At 34.0% G+C, this 22,464-nt stretch overlaps 2 protein-coding genes across 2 annotated transcripts in view; both read left to right on the forward strand.

The window, feature by feature from the left end:
- The first annotated feature begins 8,606 nt into the window (after positions 1-8,606).
- On the forward strand, positions 8,607-9,145 carry LOC123657967. Its single transcript, XM_045593445.1, has one exon. It carries the CDS (start codon positions 8,624-8,626, stop codon positions 9,143-9,145), a length of 522 nt encoding a protein of 173 aa, XP_045449401.1. The 5' UTR covers positions 8,607-8,623.
- Positions 9,146-13,042: 3,897 nt separating this feature from the next.
- LOC123657968 overlaps positions 13,043-22,464 on the forward strand; it is a 53,973-nt gene continuing 44,551 nt past the window's right edge. Inside the window, exon 1 of the mRNA XM_045593447.1 lies at positions 13,043-13,451. Within this exon, the coding sequence (XP_045449403.1) occupies positions 13,369-13,451 (83 nt within the window). The 5' untranslated portion in view covers positions 13,043-13,368. The remainder of the gene's footprint in view (positions 13,452-22,464) is intronic.

Here is a 22,464-nt window from a genome sequence, read left to right on the forward strand (position 1 = left end):
GAATTGGTTGTATGCATTGTACTTACTTATTGTACAAACCCATTCAGTGTAGCAGTCGAAATAGAACAAAAGTAAAAAAAATCTGTTCATGAATTATGCAACAATATTTACCAGTCAATGTACAATTGGGCTGCGGATAGTAATATAACATACTACAGTACTGTCCACGTTCTTAGTAGTTTCTAAAAGAGGAAGATAAAATAGAAATTACGATTCGTAAAATATTATAGTTTTATCCTTGGCCTATTCAAACATTACTTTAAAAACTGTGATTTTGTTTATTAGTTTGGTATTAATGGATGATGGATTTACTGCTGCTTGGTTACCTTTAAATCTATCTTTTAATTATCAAACTTCACTTTGATTGACACTGAATCCTAAACTTTTAGCTTGTTTCTTAAGATTAAACAGACCCCAGAAGCTTGTTTTATCTCCTATTAGTAGATCTCCAGATAGTATTAATTGTAAAATAGGCTCCAGGAAATAAAACTAGATTCAATCAAATCAATACTGTCACTAGAAATACGATCTCGTTCTGATCTGATCTGAATCTGATCTCGATCTGTTCTTTTACCAACATATATTATAAGTAAAAAAAACATATAAAATATTTTTTATTTTAATTGTTTTGTTACCTCATTTTTTTTTATACAACTAGGTCGGCAAACAAGCGTACGGCTCACCAGATGGTAAGCGATTACCGTAGCTTATAGACGCCTGCAACATCAGAAGCAGCGCAAGCGCGTTGCCGACCTTATCCCCAGTTCCCCCAGGAGCTCTGGTCACATTACTATATAAATATCGAAATCTGTTCCTCCACAGCTTAATCCCGCAGAATAAAAAAATTGATAAAACGCATTGCATACTTAATAATGCATACTCTTATATATATCGCTGGAAAGTATGTGGAAATAAACTACAAATATAAATAATAAAAAAAAAATACATGTTTAATTTATTAAATGTATTTATTCTTTATTTCATATAAAAATTGTAAACATCACGAAAGGTTCAAATGAGCGAAGCAATAGCAGTAACCATAAACACTGACAAAAAAATCCGTATTGTCTATTTTCTAATCAATCATTTTTATCATCGATAAAATTTATTGGATTCCGTGTCGGTAGAATCACTAGAATCAGTGTTTCTAGAATCAGTGCTACAAGAATCAATGTTACTAGAATCGGTATCACTAGAAGACCATTCTTCTGATTGTTTGTTCCTCCATCTCTTTCTCTCCTTTTTTATAATTTTTTTTATCACGTGCAGTGGAGGGTGGTTATGAACGACTGGTTCAAAAAATGTCGTCATTGGTACTGGAATAGCGGGAAGGGCGGGACAAAAACCTGTCAAAGACAACGGTAAATAAAATTAGTTGTTTTTTGTAAATCATAATAATAGTATTATTAATTCAGACAAAGTCCACACAATCAAAAATAACAGTATAAGAAGAGCGTTGAAACAAAGAAAACAGAAATTGAAATCAAAATACCTACATATGTATACTTATACCCTTTATTAAATTATATAATTATATCTAAATATAATTTAAACAATTAAAAATACCAAAAATAAAGAATGTCTACCGATTAAATTAAATAATTAATTATTTATGAACAAAAGAAAAAAAACGTGTAAAGGATTTGTAATATAATTTTAAATTAAAATAATTTAATGTAAAATATAATTTATTATGCCCTGTCCTATACCCAAAGGTTGTCTGAGAGAAATCGCTCATTTAGCGATAAGACCGCTTTTGTACATCTTCCTCTAATTGTACAATGTTTTTTTTTGTATCTTCTAATGGTGTGTAATAAAGAATATTATTATTATTATTATTATTATTAAAAATATTCCAGGGAAGAACCGAACGAGATAATTAGCATAACTTTAAAACAGGAATAATTATACTTATTAATTTTGCACTAACGTTAAAGTTAAATATATAACATTAATCAAACGCAAAAGTATTTTATTATAACATCAATAAATTAGTCAATATTTTAGTTACAATTTAAATGAAGAATTTGAGCTCGGTTTTTATCACGAATTCTTTAAGTTAATACAATATTTAAATATCTTTTTATCCCTTACCAAAGGCAAACAATTAAATTTTCTGAAATTTATTTTTACTATATACAAAATTGTATACAAAATGGGGGGCTTAACCGGTATTTCGAGTTTTAAAGTCTCCCCATTGCTTTAATTACGCATTTTTTAAATTGTTGTCTTTATGCGCTCTTGATATTCGTTTGTTTAAGCTTCTAAACATTACAACGGTATTTTTTTTTCATCTTTAATTCTTTGGAATATAAATAACTGTATTTTTCATCAATAACCTTTCAATAAAAATAATAAATCAAAAAACGGATTCAACATATAAACAACAGAATTGTATAATGTACAAAAATCAAAAGAAAATTAATTGTAAAGTTTTCTATCACAAGTAACCCTACCACTCACCTTTTAGCACATCGTTAATTGACTCTTCTGGTGATTGTTTACTTTTAACAATTACTATTTTAATAACAAATAATAAGAACCATAAAACTTGATACATTTCTTATTTACAAGTCATTCAAAACAGTGTTGGGTTATATATGTCTGCTGATTTGAATCATTGTGTTTCATGAATGAAAATTTTACGTAAGTTTCCAATCATTACGTCGATTTTTAACCAAATGACCAGGTGGATGTTATATAAGTAGCTACATAAATTACCTTATTATTATCTTAAACAGATTATAAATATACATTTACTATCGTAAAACTGAATTAACTTATGTTAAATGAAACCGTTAAGTTGCTTATTTTCTTATCAGCTGGTGATTTGAATATTAATTGTTTTTTCCCATTATTTAGCCCATAATTCGATACATCACTCTTTGAGAGCACTTTTTTATGGCCAGGGTTATTTCTGCGTGAAACTCTGTAAATATTATTAGATTCGTCTTCTTTTGTAATATCTTGGGCTTTTAGTGTCTGTTTGTTAGTTTTCTGCTTACCTTTTCCTTTTCCGAGCAGTTGAGCAACATCGTTATTGTTAATCTTAGTTTCAAACTTAACATCACCGTTATCTGCTACGAAGCTTAACATTGGCTTTAGCAGTTCGTCATCTCTTTGTGAACTGCCGAGATTTCTTCTGTAATATTTTTTTCGTCTACGTTTTTTATCATACCCCCTACTTCTATAGTATTCAGATGAACAGCTTGAAGTTGATGAACTGCTGTCAGATTCATCAGATGAATGTCCAGTGCATACTTGCTTTCGTTTTGGTATGCGGGGTGGTATGACTGGTGGAACAGGAACTAATACAAGGGGTGGTGGAGCCGCAATCGGAGGAATTGGTACTGGTACAGCATAAATATTTTCTGACACATTTTTCTTTTTTACACTACAACAAAATGCGGGGAAAGCAGGATACATTTTTATAGATTTCTTCGTTGTTGTAGTAGTTTCTTCAGTTGTTGGTGACAATATGGCAACCATGGCAGGCGCCATCATCATCGGAGGTGGTGGTGGAAGTATAGGGGCAAGTGGTGGAAGAATCGGAGGAGGATATATTGGTATTCCGAACTGTAGAATTACTTGTTTACAGTTTAAGAGGAATATTGACAGAAAACAAATACTTTTGACGTTCTGTAAAAAACAGGAGAATATTGATAAGTATTCAGCGTTTTCAATAAGAATAAAAAATATATTTATACACAACTCACATAAAACATTTTTACAATATTTTTGATAACGGAAGTTATTATTATGCATTGTTTCTTACGATTTTTGTATCGTAGAACCCTTCATGTAATAAAAAACAAAACATCATTTTACGAATTTTATTTTTACGTCACTTTTATAGGTGAAATTTAGTTATAAATAATAAAACAATGAGAAACAACAGTGTGTTAAAACTCCAATTCACATTTTTAACAACTGTTGTTGTGTGTAATATTCTATTTTATCTACGAACAATATGAAAAAAAAAATTGAAACATTTACAAAATTTGGTATATTCGCTGCGTTCTTTAGTTTATATTACTTTATTAAAACTCGTTTTTCAGTAACATGATACAAGAGTTTTTATTTATTTTTTCTTTATTATAATTTGAATATATCAATAAATAGTAACAATATAAAACTTATTATTTAAAACTTATATCAAAAGTATTATGTTGATATATCTACCATTTGTTTTATATTATATCTTCATTAGTAACACTAACTTGGATTGTTAAAATTTTATTGTTATCGTTTTCTTCCTTTGATTTTTAAGCCTAATTTCAAAATTACCAACACTATTTACAGCTATTAGTTGCATTGGTCTTAATATCTGTTCAGGACTTTTTGAATTATCAAAATTTATTTTAGATACATTCTTTACAATATTAAGAAAAGCTGTTTGAATCTGAGGATTCTTCTGATATACATACTAATTTTTTCCTAGATTTACATCGCCGTAAAGGTCGAGCCGGCTTAGCTGGCGGAACTGGCACTAAGACAAGTGGCGGTGAAGCTACAATCGATGGTAATGCGGGCACAGCACATAGTGACTTTGATTTATTATTTAATTTACAACTAATTGAAGGAAAAACAGGATAAACTATCTTAAAATTTTTCTTCCGAGGTTTTTTCTTAGTCGTAGTTTTTTCCTCGGATGATGGTACCGCTACTAAGACTGGCGCCATTATCGAAATTGGAGGTGGTGGTCGATATACAGGCACTAGTGATGGGAGAATTGCAGGAGCATACACAGGTATTCCGTACTGAAGAACAACTGGTCTTAATATTTTAATTAAAATTGCTGATATAATCCAAATATTGTTAACGCTCTGCGAAAAGAAATAATTAAAGTATGAATTATATTTTTTACCTTTCAATCTTATTTAAAAATGATATACTTTTAGAATGAATTTAAGTTTATATAAGTAAGTAAACTGTCTTAACTATTTGAAGAAAAAATAAATTTTGATAAATTCTAACTTACGCAAGTCATGCTCAGCAGATTGACTTTCCATTGTAAAATGTGTGTATGGAAAATACTTTACAAATTGTAAAATCACATTTACTTTTATTGCTTTTTTATATTTATAAGTCCAATTATTATGAAATACTAAAATGAGTCGATAAAACAAGTGGAAGATAAGCAAATATTAAAATGAATTAGTGCAAATTAACAAGTGACAAAATTAGTACAGAAATCAAAAAAATCAAATCACTGGTAACGAAGGGGTGAAGGAATAATATGTTAGCGTGGAATAGGCTATGATAATAAAAAAAAAATGCATCAATCTCAGCGGCCCTAGTCGTTTTAGAAGAGAAACCCCTTTCGGGGTTCCGATAAACATATACTACAACGTCAAACGTCCAGACCATAACAAATGTCTGCAAGCCCTAACAAATAATTGTCCAAAACGAGGCTCAATATATCGCGTTACATCAACGCATTAAATCCTAGGATAAGACGAATATTAGGAGTGTGAATATGAAAATCTGAGTATAGAAGTATGAAAGAATTAATGGGTTGTGTTGAATAATGTTGCTTATATCCTACAAAACACAACAACAATATAACTCAAATTATATAGGTACAGATGTAAACTTAAAAATTTATTAATATTCAATCTTTAGTAGGTCTTTTATCACATTTTCAACTTCGAACACTTCTCCTGTACATATTTGCTCGTTAATTCTTTCTATGTCTTCTATATCTATAATATTCAGATGAACTGCTCAAATCTGTGGATTCATCAGACGAATAAGTTGCCGGTAATTTTTTTCTTGGTTTGCGTTGGGATAAAACAGTCCACGGAGAAACTTGTGGAGCTCCTATTGGTGGTAATGGTATTGGGATAGAATCTATTCCATCTCTACATCTACATATTTTGTGACACGGAGAACAGTATGAGAAAAAAGCTGGAGTACACGCAGGTTTACACAAGCAGGGTGGACAAGGTGGCTTATTTTTATCCACAATTAGTACAGGCGATTGTTGATCTGATTGCGGAAATATCAATGGTGCATAGATAGGCATTCCGAATTGAAGGTTTGCTGGTATAAGTGTTTCGAAAAGTACTACTAACAGAATCCAAACATTCATAACTTTCTGAAACAACAATAAATGTAGAATGAATGAGAAAAAATCAATGTCATTAGTAATCTGCAAATATCAAAAAATAATTAATCACTCTCAAAACATAAAAATAATTATTGAAATATTTACTTTAGACATGTTCAATATATAACCACTTTAAAAGAATACTCAAGGCAGATAAAACAAATAACTTACCCATAACATTTATGATGGACTTTAACAGTAATATTTCTGATATCCTGAAATAACCTTTACGCTGCGTCTATATAAATCTAAACACTTGTACCGACTGTTCGTTAAGCTGTAACATTAAACACGTTATTTTTGCAATGCATCATGGAAATATCTAATCCTTAAGTCAAAGTTGATTTCTAGTCATAGAATCGAAAAGGAAAAGCAGTATTTCATGACTTTTAAAAAATAAACTAAAAACACAACTTCGACAATACCAAGTACTTTTATTTTTATGACATTGATTAAATTACTTGATGATAACGCTAACTTTCATATTTAAAAAACGCAGCTATGATTGAAAACTGCAAATCTCAGTATTTCACATTTCAATACCTATTTGTTAACACTTTTATTGATATTCAAAAATACATAACATTTTGACGAAATTCGGTAAACTGTTCCTCTGCTAATAACCCCCAAATCTTAAAAACCACTAATCAGGTTTTGGTGAAAATCAACTTCATTATAGGTACATAACCGAATTTAACTGTAAGTGTATAATTTAGCACAGCCATAGGCGATGCAGCGATAACCCTAAACATGTAGGTACTTAGATCTATATTACATATCAGTTGTATGGTAACTTCGAATTTACTAACTTAAACAGTCTCATATATCATTAAAAAAATGTGAATTAACCCTCTTTAGAGACATATAAAAACCACAGATTCACAAATCTAGCTAAGTTTACTTAGTCGTTGTTATTATATTATCTTAAATTTCAATAAAACTATTTACAACAGTGTAAAAGGTGACTTTTTCATCCTTTTTTATTTATTTGCTATATAAAAATACAAAAAATGTAAATAAGTCTTGAATTCACTCATTCGAATGCTTCTTCAATGGTTTTCGTTTTAAAGCTTTCCTTTGATGTACTTGGCGCGGACTTTCTTCAGTTTTTACGTCTACGTTCTCATCATCTCTCATTAAGAATTTAATATCTCTAGACTCTTTAGAAATTGGATTTTCTTCATTTTTGAGCTGTGATTCTTTTTTACCACCATCAGTTTTCTTATTTCCCAGCCAATTCTTAGCTTCTCCTTTTGAAATTTGTTTCTCAAAAATGACATAACCATCTTTCGTGACGTATTGTAATACAGGTGTTAGAAGATCTTTATTCTGGTGCCTTCTTCTTTTAGATTTGTGGCGATTGGACCGTCTGCCATTTCTCGGCCTTCTCCACCAGCCACTTTCGGACGAACGTTCTGAAGAATCGTCTGATGAAGTATCAGTATCAGAACAGTCTTCATCGGAACTATAAAAGTGTTTAGGTCTTCTTTTACGATTAGATTTACGTTTTTTGTGATTTTTAGTATCTGGGGAGTAATAAGGCATCACGACTACGGGTAATTTTTGAGCTGGTGGTTGTGCTGGCATTGGTGCCATCGGTGCCATCGGCATTGGTATAGGTCCTGGAATCATACCAGGCATTGATCCTGGAATAGGGCCTGGAAAACCTGGTATAGATGGCGGTAAAAATTCCATTTGTTTTCCTGGTAATGGACGTACAGTAGCTGATGGTATGGGTAGTCTGCAATGCATGGGAAGGTTTTGCGGAAAATATTGCATGTTAGTCGGACACAAGGGCAACTCTGGTTCCTTAGCTTCCAGTCTCGCTAAGCATGAAAACAACATTATGTTGTAAATTCTGTACCGCATTTTGCCTAAAAAGAAATAAATTTATTTTAGAAAATTGATCAATTCAATTGTAACATAAATATACAAATATGAAAATAATAAGATAGTCAACAAGATATTAGACACATACTTTCTTTGAGCCAACCTGTTTCAGTCACTTTCCATTAGCTATATGATTTAACAACTTCATAGCTTTCCTATTTGTAAAATCTTTCGAATGACTTGAGTAAAAAGAGCACAAGTTAAGCGATTGTGTCGCAACGATACTACATAATCAATTAACAATGTACGCAATTGTTTATAGAAACTAGAGTATTATATAAAGTTGTGATAAGTGCACAGGTGCGTAAGAGCTTACCGAATTATGTTTCTTAGATAACATTATCGAAATTATTATTTTATGTTGTTGATCTATTGCTAGAATGTTAAGACTTGAATTTGCTTTTCTCTTGTTTCATAAATAAAAAATATATTTGGTTACATAAAGAACTCATTACATAAAATACAAAAGCCTTTGTTCGTAATGAGTATTTAAAGCAAAGGTTTTCCATTCAAAGCTCACAACAAACACCATTACAGGCTAACCTGGTTTTTATAAGGTATGCAGCGGTATGGTAACTTTTAATGAATTATATTAACTTCAAATGTTTATATTATTTTTAGATGGATTTGCCTATTTCAACTAAAGGTATTGTAGTATTAGGATTATACATGGTGTTAGGATCCGCTTCTCAATACCTCCCATCCGATTTTCTTCAACCACCGATGCCAGGAGCCGTGCCAATGTCCATGGGATCAGTAGGAGCGCCAATGATGATGTCTTCATTGCAAATGCAACAACCATTTCTCCAACGACGCCTTCCAATCGTGGTGTCACCATATCATTCAAAGGCTTTGGATAAAAAGTACATGAAACGAAGGAAAAGAAGACCAAAGAAGTATTATTCAGAATCTGAATCGTCAAGCAGTAGCGACAGTCGATCTGAAAGCAGGGAATATTTAAGAAAACCAAAACATGGTAAGAAAAAGAAACGCCAAGTACTAACCCCTGTCATCTCCTATGTGACTAGAAACGGGCAAGTGGTTTATCAAAAGAAAATTAAAAAGAAAAACGCAGGTGAATGGTTAGAAATGGGAAGTAAGAAAATACCCTCATTTTTTGATAACGCGGAAGAAGAAGAGTAGACTGGGCAATACAATTGTAAACAATTTGTTATATTTAAGCCATTTCATTTGTTGATTAATTTTTAATAAATCACTTAATAATATTTTGGCTTATTTCATTCCTATATCATATTTTTTCTTGATTTTTTTATAACTATTTGTTAATAAGTCACTGTATATATGTATGTAATTATTTTCATAATATGCATGTTAAAATCAAAATCAAAATCAAAAATAGCTTTATTCAAATAGGCTCCAAGAGCACTTTCGAATCGTCATTTTACAAATTAAAACTTTAAAAACAAATTATTATTTTTGTTAAGTACATATGAGTTGAATGTAACAGACCATAATTTTTTTTTTAATTAATTATGACTTGTCTAACTATTTTTCACCTCATTCAAGCCGGGTAACAAAAAAGTTGCATTATTAAAAGCCATCAAATCGAATGAATAAACAAAGCATAGGTACATATATAGGTATATATACATACATATACATAAACGTTACAGTCAAATAAGTATTAGTCACACATGATGTGAGAAGCAATGGTAAGTTTTATAATTATAATTGTTAAAATATTTAGATGAAAAAAAACTTGAAACTGAATTATGGATAAACAAATTCTTTTTTGGGGTTTCGTGCCCCAAGAGGCAAAACGGAACCCTTATAGGATCACTTTGTTGTCCGTCTATCTGTCAAGACCCTTTTTCTCAGGAACGTGTAGAGGTATCAAACTGAAATTCATATCGAATACTCAGGTCTACTGTCCCTTGGAGCTGTGAAAAAATCAACCTTCTAAACCAACGCGATCAAAAGATACGGCCGTTTATGCTGCAAATTTTCGACACACGCAAGGTAAACAAAACCTACAGGGTAGGTACTTACCGCGAACACAGAATCTTGAAATTTAGTACGAAACAACTTCTTATAGTAATTAAAGGAAAAATAGCAAAAAGCAATATATATATATATATATATATGAAAATATTATTAATAATTTTGTTTGTACGGAACCCACGGTGTATGAGTCCGACTCGCCGACTTAATCGGTTTTTTTTATGAACCTACTTTAGGCCGCGGTTTCTATTTTCTGTAAATCGAAAATATTTTTACTAATAAAAAAATTATGACATCTTATATTTATTGTTTTAGATGTGGCGTTATATTTTGATTTTGTTCCTGGCATTAAAACTTGATACATCGAAACAACAGAACATAAATCTTGACAATAGCAACATGTTTGACGATTCAAATATTAGTGTAATGGAAGAAAGAACACCAAAATATTACTGGCCTTGGTTACCAGTATACCACGTGGATTATAAGAATCACATACAACCTCTGGGCCACATGTATGCATAGAATCAATGTAGATATATGCAGAAGTGCCGTATGTGTCGTATTTAATTAGTGTTTTTACAGCTTAATATATTTAAGCGTTTTGATGATTTTGGACCAAATTGTTTACAATGTTATTTAGCTGAAAGCTCTTAAGTTCTTTCAGGCGTTTGTTTGAACAGCGGCGTGTAATACCAAAAAACCCGTAATTAAAAGGCTCATTTTTTTGAAGACTGGAACTATCAGTATACACATTTGTTTTTTGTTTTTTAATAATGAATAATTATATATTTATCTACCTATAATATATAAATTGAGTCAATCAATTCCATATTCTTACTATTATTTTCATCTCTACAGATACAGTACAATGAATTTTATATTGTTATTTGTAAACTCGCAAGGGATTTACATCCTACTGATGATACATTTTTAAGATAATCATTTGGCATCATTCTTACAATAACAGAAATCTTAAAAATAAAAAAGTATCATATTCTATCGAAATGCGTAAAGTAACTAACGTATTTTAATCGATAAAGATTAATACTATATAAATAGCTTTCGAATTACTGAATTATTAAGTAATTTTTTTTTGAAGTTTTATTTTCTAGACAATTAAGTCGGCAAACAAGCTTATGGCTGTTGGTATATGATTACCATAGCTTATATAGTTTGACCGTTTTATTAACTTTTTTGACAGCTCACACCCATGAAGTTTCGTATTATTTTAGGTAAAATTTCATACAAATAATATTGTACTTCATGGATGGGTACCGCCCCTTTAGTGATGTGCCACACATAACGATTACTACGATTGTGCACAGATTACAAATAATCGGTAGAAATAAATGCTAATATGTAAATAAAATATAATAATATTATATTACGATATTTAATCGGGATACATATTATCATATTATGATATTTAATCGGGAAGACAATATTTTGAGGCTGAAACCAATAAATTAAAATAATAACATTGCATAAAGATTTGCTTTCTTCTTAATATTATAAGGCATACAAATAAAACAACTAAAATAGTTTAATTCCATTTATTAACATGAGTCGTCAGAATCATCATTTATACTCGATTCGTCCAATGAGGAGTCTTTAGTAATATTAATGATTAGCTCTTGTATGCATAAATTATCAAATGCAATGTCATGGTCACAATCATACATTATGACTCTCTTAGTTGTTTTTATCACACTTGCCCAATTTTCGGCCGTCACATGGGTGCGAGCGCTTTTGGGTAATTGCAACATTTTATTCGCTGTGAATAGGAGGGTTGTATTGTTTCTTGCAGCATGCCCCTTTACTTGTACCCATATAAGGTATATAGTGTTGTATTGGCTGTGATATAGCTTAATATAGTCTTGCGTAGCCATTTTGTCAATTTGGCGAGAGTGATAGGGCACGTAATTAATAAAAATTATTAATAGTTCTTCCAATGATAGAAGCATGTTCTTGAACCACTCTTTATACACCTTTATTTTCATATTTATTAATATGAAAATAAATATTATATTTTATTATATTATCCGTTTGGCTACGGCAGTAAAGAATATAGCCTCCTCCTCTCTTCTCGTAGGTGTCATAAGAGGCAACTATGGGATAACACAGTTCCACTATCACCTTGGAATTTAAAAAGCCGACCGATGGCGGGATACCCATCCAACTACTTTCTATTTCGGCTTTCAAATACACAGGCCGAAAACGGGCAGCAGCGTCTTCAGTGCGACAAAGCCAGCCCTGTGGTCTCCAACCCCGGGCGCCTAACGTGTTAACTATGAGCAAAACACGTGAATTAATTTTTTCAACTTCATAAATAAACGAGTACATTTATTGAGCTCTTTAGGACATCACAATAATTTGTCAGTCGTCGAGCTGTTAAAAAACTATTAATCCTCCCCCCCCGCCCCCCCCATAATAATAACACGTTAAGATTAAGATCGATACTTAAATTGTTATTTATATGATAATAAATTACTGATACATTCAATTATAATAGTTAAGTATATCTTATATCGTAGATGTATAAAAAAATTATCGATAGTTCCGCAACACGATCTTGTTCAAAAGACGTCCGATTAAAGGATTTCATATATTATGATAATACATATTTTATTTTATTTGTTTAAGTTTTTTGGGAATGGACATTATTTTCCGACCGAACCGAAGAAAAAAATAAGTATCTCCAAAATTAATGAATAATAAAGATTTCATAATTTGCTTTGCTATTCAATAGTATATTATTTCCAGGAGCATTTACCACAAAAAATTAATAGAAATTTTTCGAGAGTTTCGGTTTTTTGATTTCTATTCAATCTGCGCAAATTATGACGAAATGATTTTTAAATCTTCAATACCTAAATATTTATTAATGCTAGCTTGAATTAAAAAATCCTTAAGAACCCTACATGTTTTAAATACCGCTACGCTATTTTAAATATTATGAAACAATTAATAAAACTATGTTAAAGAAACGGACTTGATGAGTTTACATCTAGATTTAAATAAACAAAACATTATTTAAATTTTGTTTAAACCTGTGGTTTAAGCTTATTAAATCGGAAATAATCGGTTTTTATATAATCGATTTTAAATCATGTACTGATGTACATATCTGATGATACGTATCACATTTTGGGTAATAGTTTGACGTTTATTATTCTCTGATGAGGTGGTGTGGGTTTTTATAAAATTTGTGTTCGCCGGCAAATAATTACAATTGTGCGTAATTTGTTTGGTTATAGTGATTAAATAATCTTAAAATGTCTAATAATTATATAAAACCCTGGTGAAACAATCGCAGTGTAAATGTAACGTTTGTGGAATACAAAACATGTAAAGTGACGCGGGAACTTTGTACCCCTTTAGTTGGACATTATAGAAAAAAAATGGATTTAAAAGACAAGGACTGGAAGGAAAAGTTGGGTTTCCCAATAAACTACGATTCAGGACAAAGTTCGGAAGAAGATAAGTAAGTAGAGTTTATAAGTACATATTTATGTAATACCCGAGGTTAGCCTTAACACCATGCTTCTGAAGGTCATGGATTTGTTTGTTTAGTTTAAGTTCAAGAAACTATAATTATTCTCTTTGGTCAATACAGTGGTTGTCGCGAGTATAGTATAGTTCTACTTAAATTACATTAAAAAAAATAGTACTCATGGTGTCCTACAAAGCGAAAGTGTTTGGTAATACGGTAATACTAAGTAATATTTAGAATTATTGAATAATAACTTTCTAATATAATAATTTATTTAAAATATTCGTTTACAGGGTTCATAAGTCAGTTTTCAAACTTAATATGAATTAACTATACCTACTATAAGTGACATGACATTTTTTACCTGAAAAAATTATTAAATTTATGAACCTTATCATTATATTAACATTTTATTAAAACATTTTTTGATGCAACTAAAATTTTGTTCCAAATTTAGTAAAACTTTTGTCTTAAGTAGATAAAATAATACATATAAAAAACAGCTGTAAAATGATGTAGGTATGTTCTTGTAAGAATTTTTATTTTTTGCTGCAAAATGGTGTAGGTATGTTCTTGTAAGATTTTTTTTTATACTACATTACAATATACTTAAATTGGTAAAAATTAGAAAAGTTTGGACTACTTGCTTATTGGAAAGTATAAAAGAGATCTTAGTTTCTTTACTTTTCTAGAAATTTTCTATTCTTATATAATATATGTGTCTAATATACGTGTGTATACCACATAAAAAAGAACCACTCATCTAGGTTACTTTGAACAAACATGTCAGGAGGTACTTTTCAAAAGTGGTAATAACAAGGTAATAAAACATCAACATTTTAAACTTCTGTAGTCACAAACAATGTTGCACACTGTACTTAGTCATGGGCATACAGTAAGTGTTCCCTTGACCATGATTTGCAAGTGTTGGTACCTCAAATAAACTACCGTCAATTGCAAAACATGGCATGTGTGAAGATAACCACTCAATAATGTATAAAAAAAAAAGATTGAATCCCAGTCCTGCTAATTTAATTTTTAAAATATTTTTTTATAATTATAATTTTCTTAAAAATAATCTTAATTGTATTTTAAACATTATAAATTTGAACTTAATTAGAGAATTTTTCTTTTTTTACATTTATACCTGTCACACACAGACTAGTACTAGATTAATACTACACAGGTATGTTTCTAAAATAATACTAAAGCATTCAACAACACTGATTATAGTGTCTCTGACATTTTTATTCATAACCTATAAAACCAAAATGTTCCAGTTTATTTGTAGAAATGAAATAGCCTTAAATCTTGTGTAAGATAAACTATGCCAGTAACTGTTCTAATAGGCTATTTAACTTTATGAAAAATTAGCTGATATACTAAGATCTAGATTATATTCAATTGTCTCTTCTACTTCTACTATCTTTACTTTACTCTAAAACTATAATCAGGCTTAAACCATGCGACTCCACCGCAACATTGGCTCGTCTTATCTGTGAACAATGCGGAACAGCGTAAAGTGATTCATAATATCATATAAAAGTTGTGGTGTTTACTGTGTGGCTACAGTACTAAAGAATATAGCCACCCCCTCTCTTCCCGTGGGTGTCGTAAGAGGCGACTAAGGGATAACAGTTCCGCTATCACCTTGGAACTTAAAAAGCCAACCGCTGGCAGGATAGCCATCCAACTGCTGGCTTTGAAATACACAGGCCGAAGACGGGAAGATGCGAAAAAGCCAGTACTGCGGTCACCAACCCGCCTGCCCAGCGTGGTGACTATGGGCAAAACACATGAGTTCACGTTATTTTTGGCGTAAACTTGTGGAGGCCTATGTCCAGTAGTGGACTGTATAGGCTGTAATGATGATATAAAAGTTATGAAAAAATCCTTTTTCATTTCCAACTATCCCCTATTTGTTTTAGCTTTTAAGGCTTTATAGTAGTAAAGAGATACATACTAAATGTTTGTAAATCTATCAAATACAAAAATATATCCTAATGATGACATTGATACAATGGTCATATCAACAATCTGATGCACATTTTTTAGTTGTGGAGTTTGTGATATGTGCTTTTAAACCATAAGCATATAAATCTTATGTTACAGAGAGCCAATATTTTACCTTTTTTTTAAATATACCTATAGGTCGGCAAAAAAGCGTACGGCTCACCTAAAGGTAAGCGATTACTGTAGAAGTCTGCAACACCAGAAGCATTTCAAATGCTTTGCCGACTCTATCCCCAATTTCTCCCAGCACATAATTTTACTCACCAACAGAAACACAACACTGCTTGAAAACAGTATTATTCAGCCGTGGTCTTCTGTAAGGTCAAAGTCAGGCTGCTCCATATTTTTAGCAGGAAAAATCCTGCTGTACCCTACCTCAGTTAAAACACAAAAGTTTTACAATTTTGTAAAATATGAGAAAACTGATGAAATCAAAGGTCACATCTACTAATATAAAATAATATGCTAATCAAGTAAATTGTTTGGGCAGAACGCAATAAAAATTATCATAACATGTCGGTTAAGTGCTTGTACTACATTATAGTCATTATATTCGCCAAGCTATCTCTACAATCTCTCTTATCAGCTATCTGCAAACAAATAACGTATGAAACTAAATGTGCATATTAAATTGTTGTAATTGACGATTGTCCTTCAAACAATAAATGCAGTAATTTAGATTTTAATGGCAATAATAATAATAATTCAATTTATAAAATGTTAATGTGCAATCCGGCTCGGAAGTTAAATTTATAAAGTGCTTATTCATTGATTATAAATTTGATGAATATGAAAAAGATCAGTAAAATGGATTATTAAATTACCAATGACGAAGATTAAAAAATCGTAAGTAATTTCATTTCAATTTAAAAACAGATACATGTAATTTTTAAAAGAATTAACTCCACATCTCCACTCGTCACAAAAGTGCCAGTGCGCTTTGGCAGATATTCTTACCAAGTCCCTTGAGATTCAATCAGTCCGCAGGCTGCCACATTCAGCACCAGCCCTAGACGTACCCTGGCGTTCCTTAGGCAGCGGACTTACGCGCCTTCCATTCCTTCACCATCCTTATATGTGATTGAGTACTGAAATAATCACTCGGAAAGCAATAATACTCTCCGAGAAGGCTGCGCGCGTGATATGCAACTTTAGTTAGTCACCCCTTACGGCAGACTAGGCATAGGGTTGGCCCTATTCTAGTTTGCCGGGAACAATACATAGCATTGGTATTCAGATTCAATGGAGAAGTTCACTAAGACGATTTGAGTTTATTCAACCTGCTTTTCTTCATATTTATTTCTCAAAAATCAGATACACATTATACATATATTGTTATGGGAGACTTCAACGCTAAAGTGGGAGTACAAGGCCGCGACGGATCGAGCATCGGACCACACGGATTGGGGCACAGGAATCACAGGGGGCAGACGCTTGTCAACTTCCTCGAATCGGAGGGGCTCTTCTTGATGAACTCATTTTTTGAGAAGAAGCCCCAAAGGAGGTGGTCATGGCAAAGCCCCGATACTGTGACGAGGAACGAGATAGATTTCATCATAGCGGATAAAAGGCATATATTCAGAGATGTCTCAGTGGTTAACAGGTTTAACACCGGCAGCGACCACCGGCTAGTACGGGGCACTCTGAATATATGTCTCCGAAAGGAGCGGACCCGCTTGATGAAATCTACTCTCCGACCTACGCTGCCCCAAATACTATGTGGCTCCGAGCAGTTTCAGTTGGAACTCCAAAACCGATTCGATTCGCTGGAAACTACTAGCGACGTGGACGAGATAACCGACAACGTGGTGAAGACGGTGTGTACACTGGGTCGCAGGCACTTTCCACCAACAAAGCCAACGAAGCAGTCCAAACTTTCTCCCGAAGCCTTGGATCTGATGCGGCAGAGGCGCGAGTTGCCGGCTGCTTCGCCAGAACAGAGGGCTCTTTCCAAGAGGGTACGGAAAATTATTCGCCGAGACCTCCGCTGCTCAAATACGAGAGAGGTTGCTACTCTGATTGAGCAGAATAGGGGGTCTAAAGTTTTCCAAAGACCATTGGGGAGAAGCCTTCTTGCGAAGCTTAAAACAGCAGATGGCAGAACCGTCTGCTCTCGCCCTCAGGTCCGAGAAGAGGTTGAGAATTTTTATGGACAGCTGTACTCGTCGAGCGCACGCAAGCCTGCGACTTGGGACACCGAAGATCCACGGGCACCATTGTTGCGCCATTATTCGGAGTGTATCCCGGACTTCGAAGAGGATGAGATTGGTGCAGCGCTCGGGCAGCTTAAAAACGGGAGGGCCCCGGGGGATGACGGAGTTACCACTGAACTCCTTAAAGCCGCAGGGCGACCTGTCCTGAAAGCCTTGGCAAGACTATTTAACGCCGTCATCCACCGAGGTACCACGCCGGAGGCGTGGTCCAGGAGTGTGGTGGTGTTGTTCTTTAAAAGAGGCGATAAGTCTCTGTTAAAGAATTACAGACCGATCTCACTTCTGAGCCACGTCTATAAGCTGTTTTTGAGGATTGTTACGAATCGTCTCGCCAGAAGACTCGACGAATTCCAACCACCAGAGCAGGCTGGGTTTCGAAATGGCTACAGCACCGTGGACCACATCCATACTGTTCGGCAGATTATCCAAAAGACGGAAGAATATAATCAACCGCTGTGTATGGCATTTGTGGACTACGAGAAAGCCTTTGACTCCGTCGAGACCTGGGCTGTCCTGGACTCTCTGCAGAGATGTCATATCGACTGGCGATATATCGAGGTACTAAAATCTATGTACGACGCGGCGACGATAACCGTTCATGTCAATGACCAAAGAACAAGACCTATTTCCCTCCGGCGCGGGGTAAGACAGGGGGATGTAATATCACCGAAACTGTTTCCCACTGCGCTAGAGGATGTTTTTAAGACCTTAGATTGGGGGGAACGGGGCATCAACGTCAACGGTGAATTCATCTCTCACCTTCGTTTCGCCGACGATATTGTCATCTTTGCGGAGACGCTGGATGAGTTAGGCCAAATGCTGGCCGGCCTAAACGAGTCCTCTCGACGTGTCGGTCTCTGTATGAACTTGGATAAGACGAAAGTTATGTTTAACAACCAAGTCATACCGATACCGGTATCGGTCGATGGTACCCTTCTCGAGGTTGTTCAGGATTATATTTACCTAGGCCATACTATCCAACTAGGCCGCAACAACTTCGAGAAGGAGGCCGATAGGAGGATTCGGTTGGGCTGGGCGGCGTTTGGCAGACTCCGTCGAGTCTTCACTTCGAAGATTCCACAATGCTTGAAGACAAAAGTTTTCGAGCAATGCGTCCTGCCTGTGTTAACATACGGAGCCGAGACGTGGACACTGACCAAGGGACTGGTCCACAAGTTTAAAGTCGCTCAACGTGCAATGGAACGGGCTATGCTTGGGGTCTCTCTCAAAGACAGGATTAGAAATGAGACTATCCGCGAGAGAACGAAAGTAACCGACATAGCCCACAGAATTAGCAAGTTGAAGTGGCAGTGGGCTGGTCATCTGTGTCGCAGGACCGATGGCCGTTGGAGTAGACGGGTCCTAGAGTGGAGACCGCGTCTTGGCAAACGCAGTGTGGGACGTCCTCCGGCCCGTTGGACCGACGATCTACGTAAGATTGCCGGTGTAGGCTGGATGAGGATTGCGGAAGACCGGGATATGTGGCGCGAACTTGGGGAGGCCTATGTCCAGCAGTGGACTGCGATAGGCTGAAGTGAGTGAGTGAGTGAGATACACATTATACTTAAGATAAATGAAATTTTAACCTTACAGTAAACTAAATTAAAAGTTTAAATATACTTTTAAATTAAAAAAAAAGTTTTTAATTAGAAATACTAAGAATAGAGTATTATAAAAACGTGTTTACATTTTCAACGTACATGATATGAAAAATTAACACCAATATTACATGCTAATGATGATCACGAATTTGTGGAAATATTTTATTTGTTCTCTTATAATAATTTTTACACAATATTTCTCAACATCGTGTCCGTGTAACTCACAGCTCAAACAGCTATCCTTGTACCACACATAGACCAAGGTTGTATTAATAACCAGTGATATATCAACAATGGACACATTGTTCGACAACACCTAGACGTAGCAACTACTGAGTATTGTTGTAAATATAAAAAAAAAATTTGCAATGAGTTTGCAAGTCTTGAGTTTTGAGTGACTTTGCAAGACTTGAACGAAGTGATATCTTTAAATTTCATGACTGTATATTTTGTTATGTTGATATCAATTTTATAAATAAGGTATGTTCAATGCAAAAAACATAATACCTATATGTTGTACTAGACTGAGGGCCAATTTCACCACGTATGGATAACACTATTTGACGGATGACAGTAACTGACAGTAATAAGTTTTCAATTCAGCTTCTCTGGCAAAACTGAAACCCATTAAAGCAATCAATAAATCGATTATTCTTTTTTACCATTGAATTCTACTATATTTATGAGATCTTTCTACTCGCATATATTAATGATAAGGTTATAGTGATTATTTGTGAAGAAACAGGTATATTCTAGGTACCTCCTACTGTCAAAGTCTATTTGTCGACATCCGTCAAATATGTTATCCACAACTGGCGGAACAGGCCCTGAGGCTATTAATAGAAACAGTATGCTGTAGCACTAAATAGGTTAGCAAATATGTAATGTAAGATCCAATAATCACATTATTCATATAAATAAAATTGTGAATAGACCTCGTGACATTGTTTCTACAATAGAATTTGTTTAAATTCTGTTTTCATCATCATCAAATTCAAGTCAACTGTTACTAAGGTGGGCAATATAAAGCCTGTGATTAAGAGAACTAACAACTAATTAAATTTTTTATTATTTTAAATAAAATCACTTGGGGTGCTGGTAAACCCAGGAATCATCCTAAAAGATAAAGTTTGTTTGAATTAGCCAATCCAAAGAGTAACGCGTTGGAAATTATTAGACATATTGTTGCCTCAATGCCAAAAAGTTGCCATAATTTTCGTTTTCCTTATCTCAAGCCTTTGTTTACTAGCTGCATGTTGCTATGCATCATTATTGCTTAAGGAATCCTGTGACCATGGTTGCTGTAAATTATCTGAAATGTCAGTCACCTAAAAAACGTAATAAACCGGAATAAAATCTGATAAAGTTGTATCATTATAATTTAAGACACCATTTTATTTCTCAATAAATAGTAGTAATTTGTTCAGATAGCTTATTATTCTAAAATTTATTACAAATTCATTGTCACTGATTGCACCCAATGACCATCCCTGTTAAGTTCGTTGGTGGGGTCTTGGTGTACCCCAAATGCTTTCATCGCTGCAGCCTGTAATATCCCACTACTGGGCTAGGCCTCTTTCCTCATGTAGGAGAAGGATCAGAGCTTAATCCACCACGCTGCTCCAATGCGGGTTGGCGGATATATTCCCTACTATGAGTAACGATCGCTATCAGGTGTACATGATAATAACCGGGACCGACGGCTTAACGTGCTCTCCGAGGCACGGTGGGGAGACCCACAAAAACTGCACAAACACCCAGACCACGGCAAAAACCTGTATAGCCAATACAAATGTTTGTCATGTGCGAGGATCGAACCTGCAACCGCCAGCGCAACAGGTACAATTCATGGCTTTAACCGTTGCTCGACCGTTACCCAACGCGGCGTCATAATGCTTAATAAAAAATAAGATTGATATTGTTCATAAAATTGAGCACATAAGTACACAAAGCCTATAAAATAGTACGGAATGTCAGTTTAGATCAACAGTCGCCACAGCTGAATCTCTAGAAGAATATAATCACATCATAATGATTACATAATAATAGATCAATTTGCTGATTTACAGTTTTGTAATAGTTGCGTTTGTTACATTTGTCACACTAATGGGTCTAGTGATGACACGATAATGATTTTCTGTTGTTGTACCATTGATATACAACAAAAAAAAAAAAAAAAAAAATTGAGACCAACACTTGATTAAATAGTGCCGCACTTGGGACGTTGTAATTTCTATGTACTAATAATATCGAAACCATCATCATCATCTTCATTTTAGCCTATTGCAGTCCACTATTGGTCATAGGTCTCCACAAGTTCGCGCCAATAAAAAATTTTTGCACTGCTACTCCAAGGTCCCAGTGTTTCGACTGCAAACGGCACAAAGATGTGATTTGGAATTAGTGACAAATATTTGTGCCGTTTAGTCGTTTCAGCTTTTTCCGCTGCGGCTCCCGCTTTTAAGGCTGTTTCTCTGACATGAGACGCAGCAAGTGTGTCAACGCAGGTTGCGTCCCACAAAAGCGCCCGTCCCCTTTCCCAGGGAACCAACGTCAATCCATCAGGTCTCTTGCCATCATTGCGACTAATTCCAGTAGGCTCGGTAAGAGCAGGAACGTCGATGGTGGCAAGAGCTCTTTTTATGGTATCGTTTAGGGAACCGTGGCGGGAAAACCTACCTGAACTCTTGTTACAGGAAAGGCCGTGTAGTCCGAAAAAATCGAATTGACGTAATATTTATTACATGTCAATGTAAATTGAAGTGGGTTTTTTTTGGTTTGCGATCAAACACAATTATTTTACATCTTTGAATTTATTACATCAATAATATAAGTGGGAAACAAAATGTATAGCTGATAAGGTGTTGTTATGCAACACTTACATACAACGCGTTCCGCGCGGTTTCACCAGCACTGAGTTTCGATCTTTGATCATTTGTCGTTTTATACTGCTCCGTTTCGGTAAATTACAGTGTCATGGATTAATTAGTGTAGTGATAGTTTGATGTTTTAAAGCCCATACACGTCATAATATGTGGGCAGATTATTTTACGTAGGTATTAAGAATTTTGTAAATAGTACTTGTAAATTGTAATAAAGCAATAAAAAGAAATATAATATCTTTAGTAGCATTATTGAAGTAAAACTCTTTACGCACGCTTGACTTGGGGAGTAAGT

This window comes from Melitaea cinxia, chromosome 11 (genome assembly GCF_905220565.1).
Source record: "Melitaea cinxia chromosome 11, ilMelCinx1.1, whole genome shotgun sequence".
NCBI classification, from domain to species: domain Eukaryota; kingdom Metazoa; phylum Arthropoda; class Insecta; order Lepidoptera; family Nymphalidae; genus Melitaea; species Melitaea cinxia.

Excerpts from the sequence above, each read along its gene's own strand:
- LOC123657967 (XM_045593445.1), top strand. The coding sequence starts at position 8,624 with ATGGATTTGCCTATTTCAACTAAAGGTATTGTAGTATTAGGATTATAC.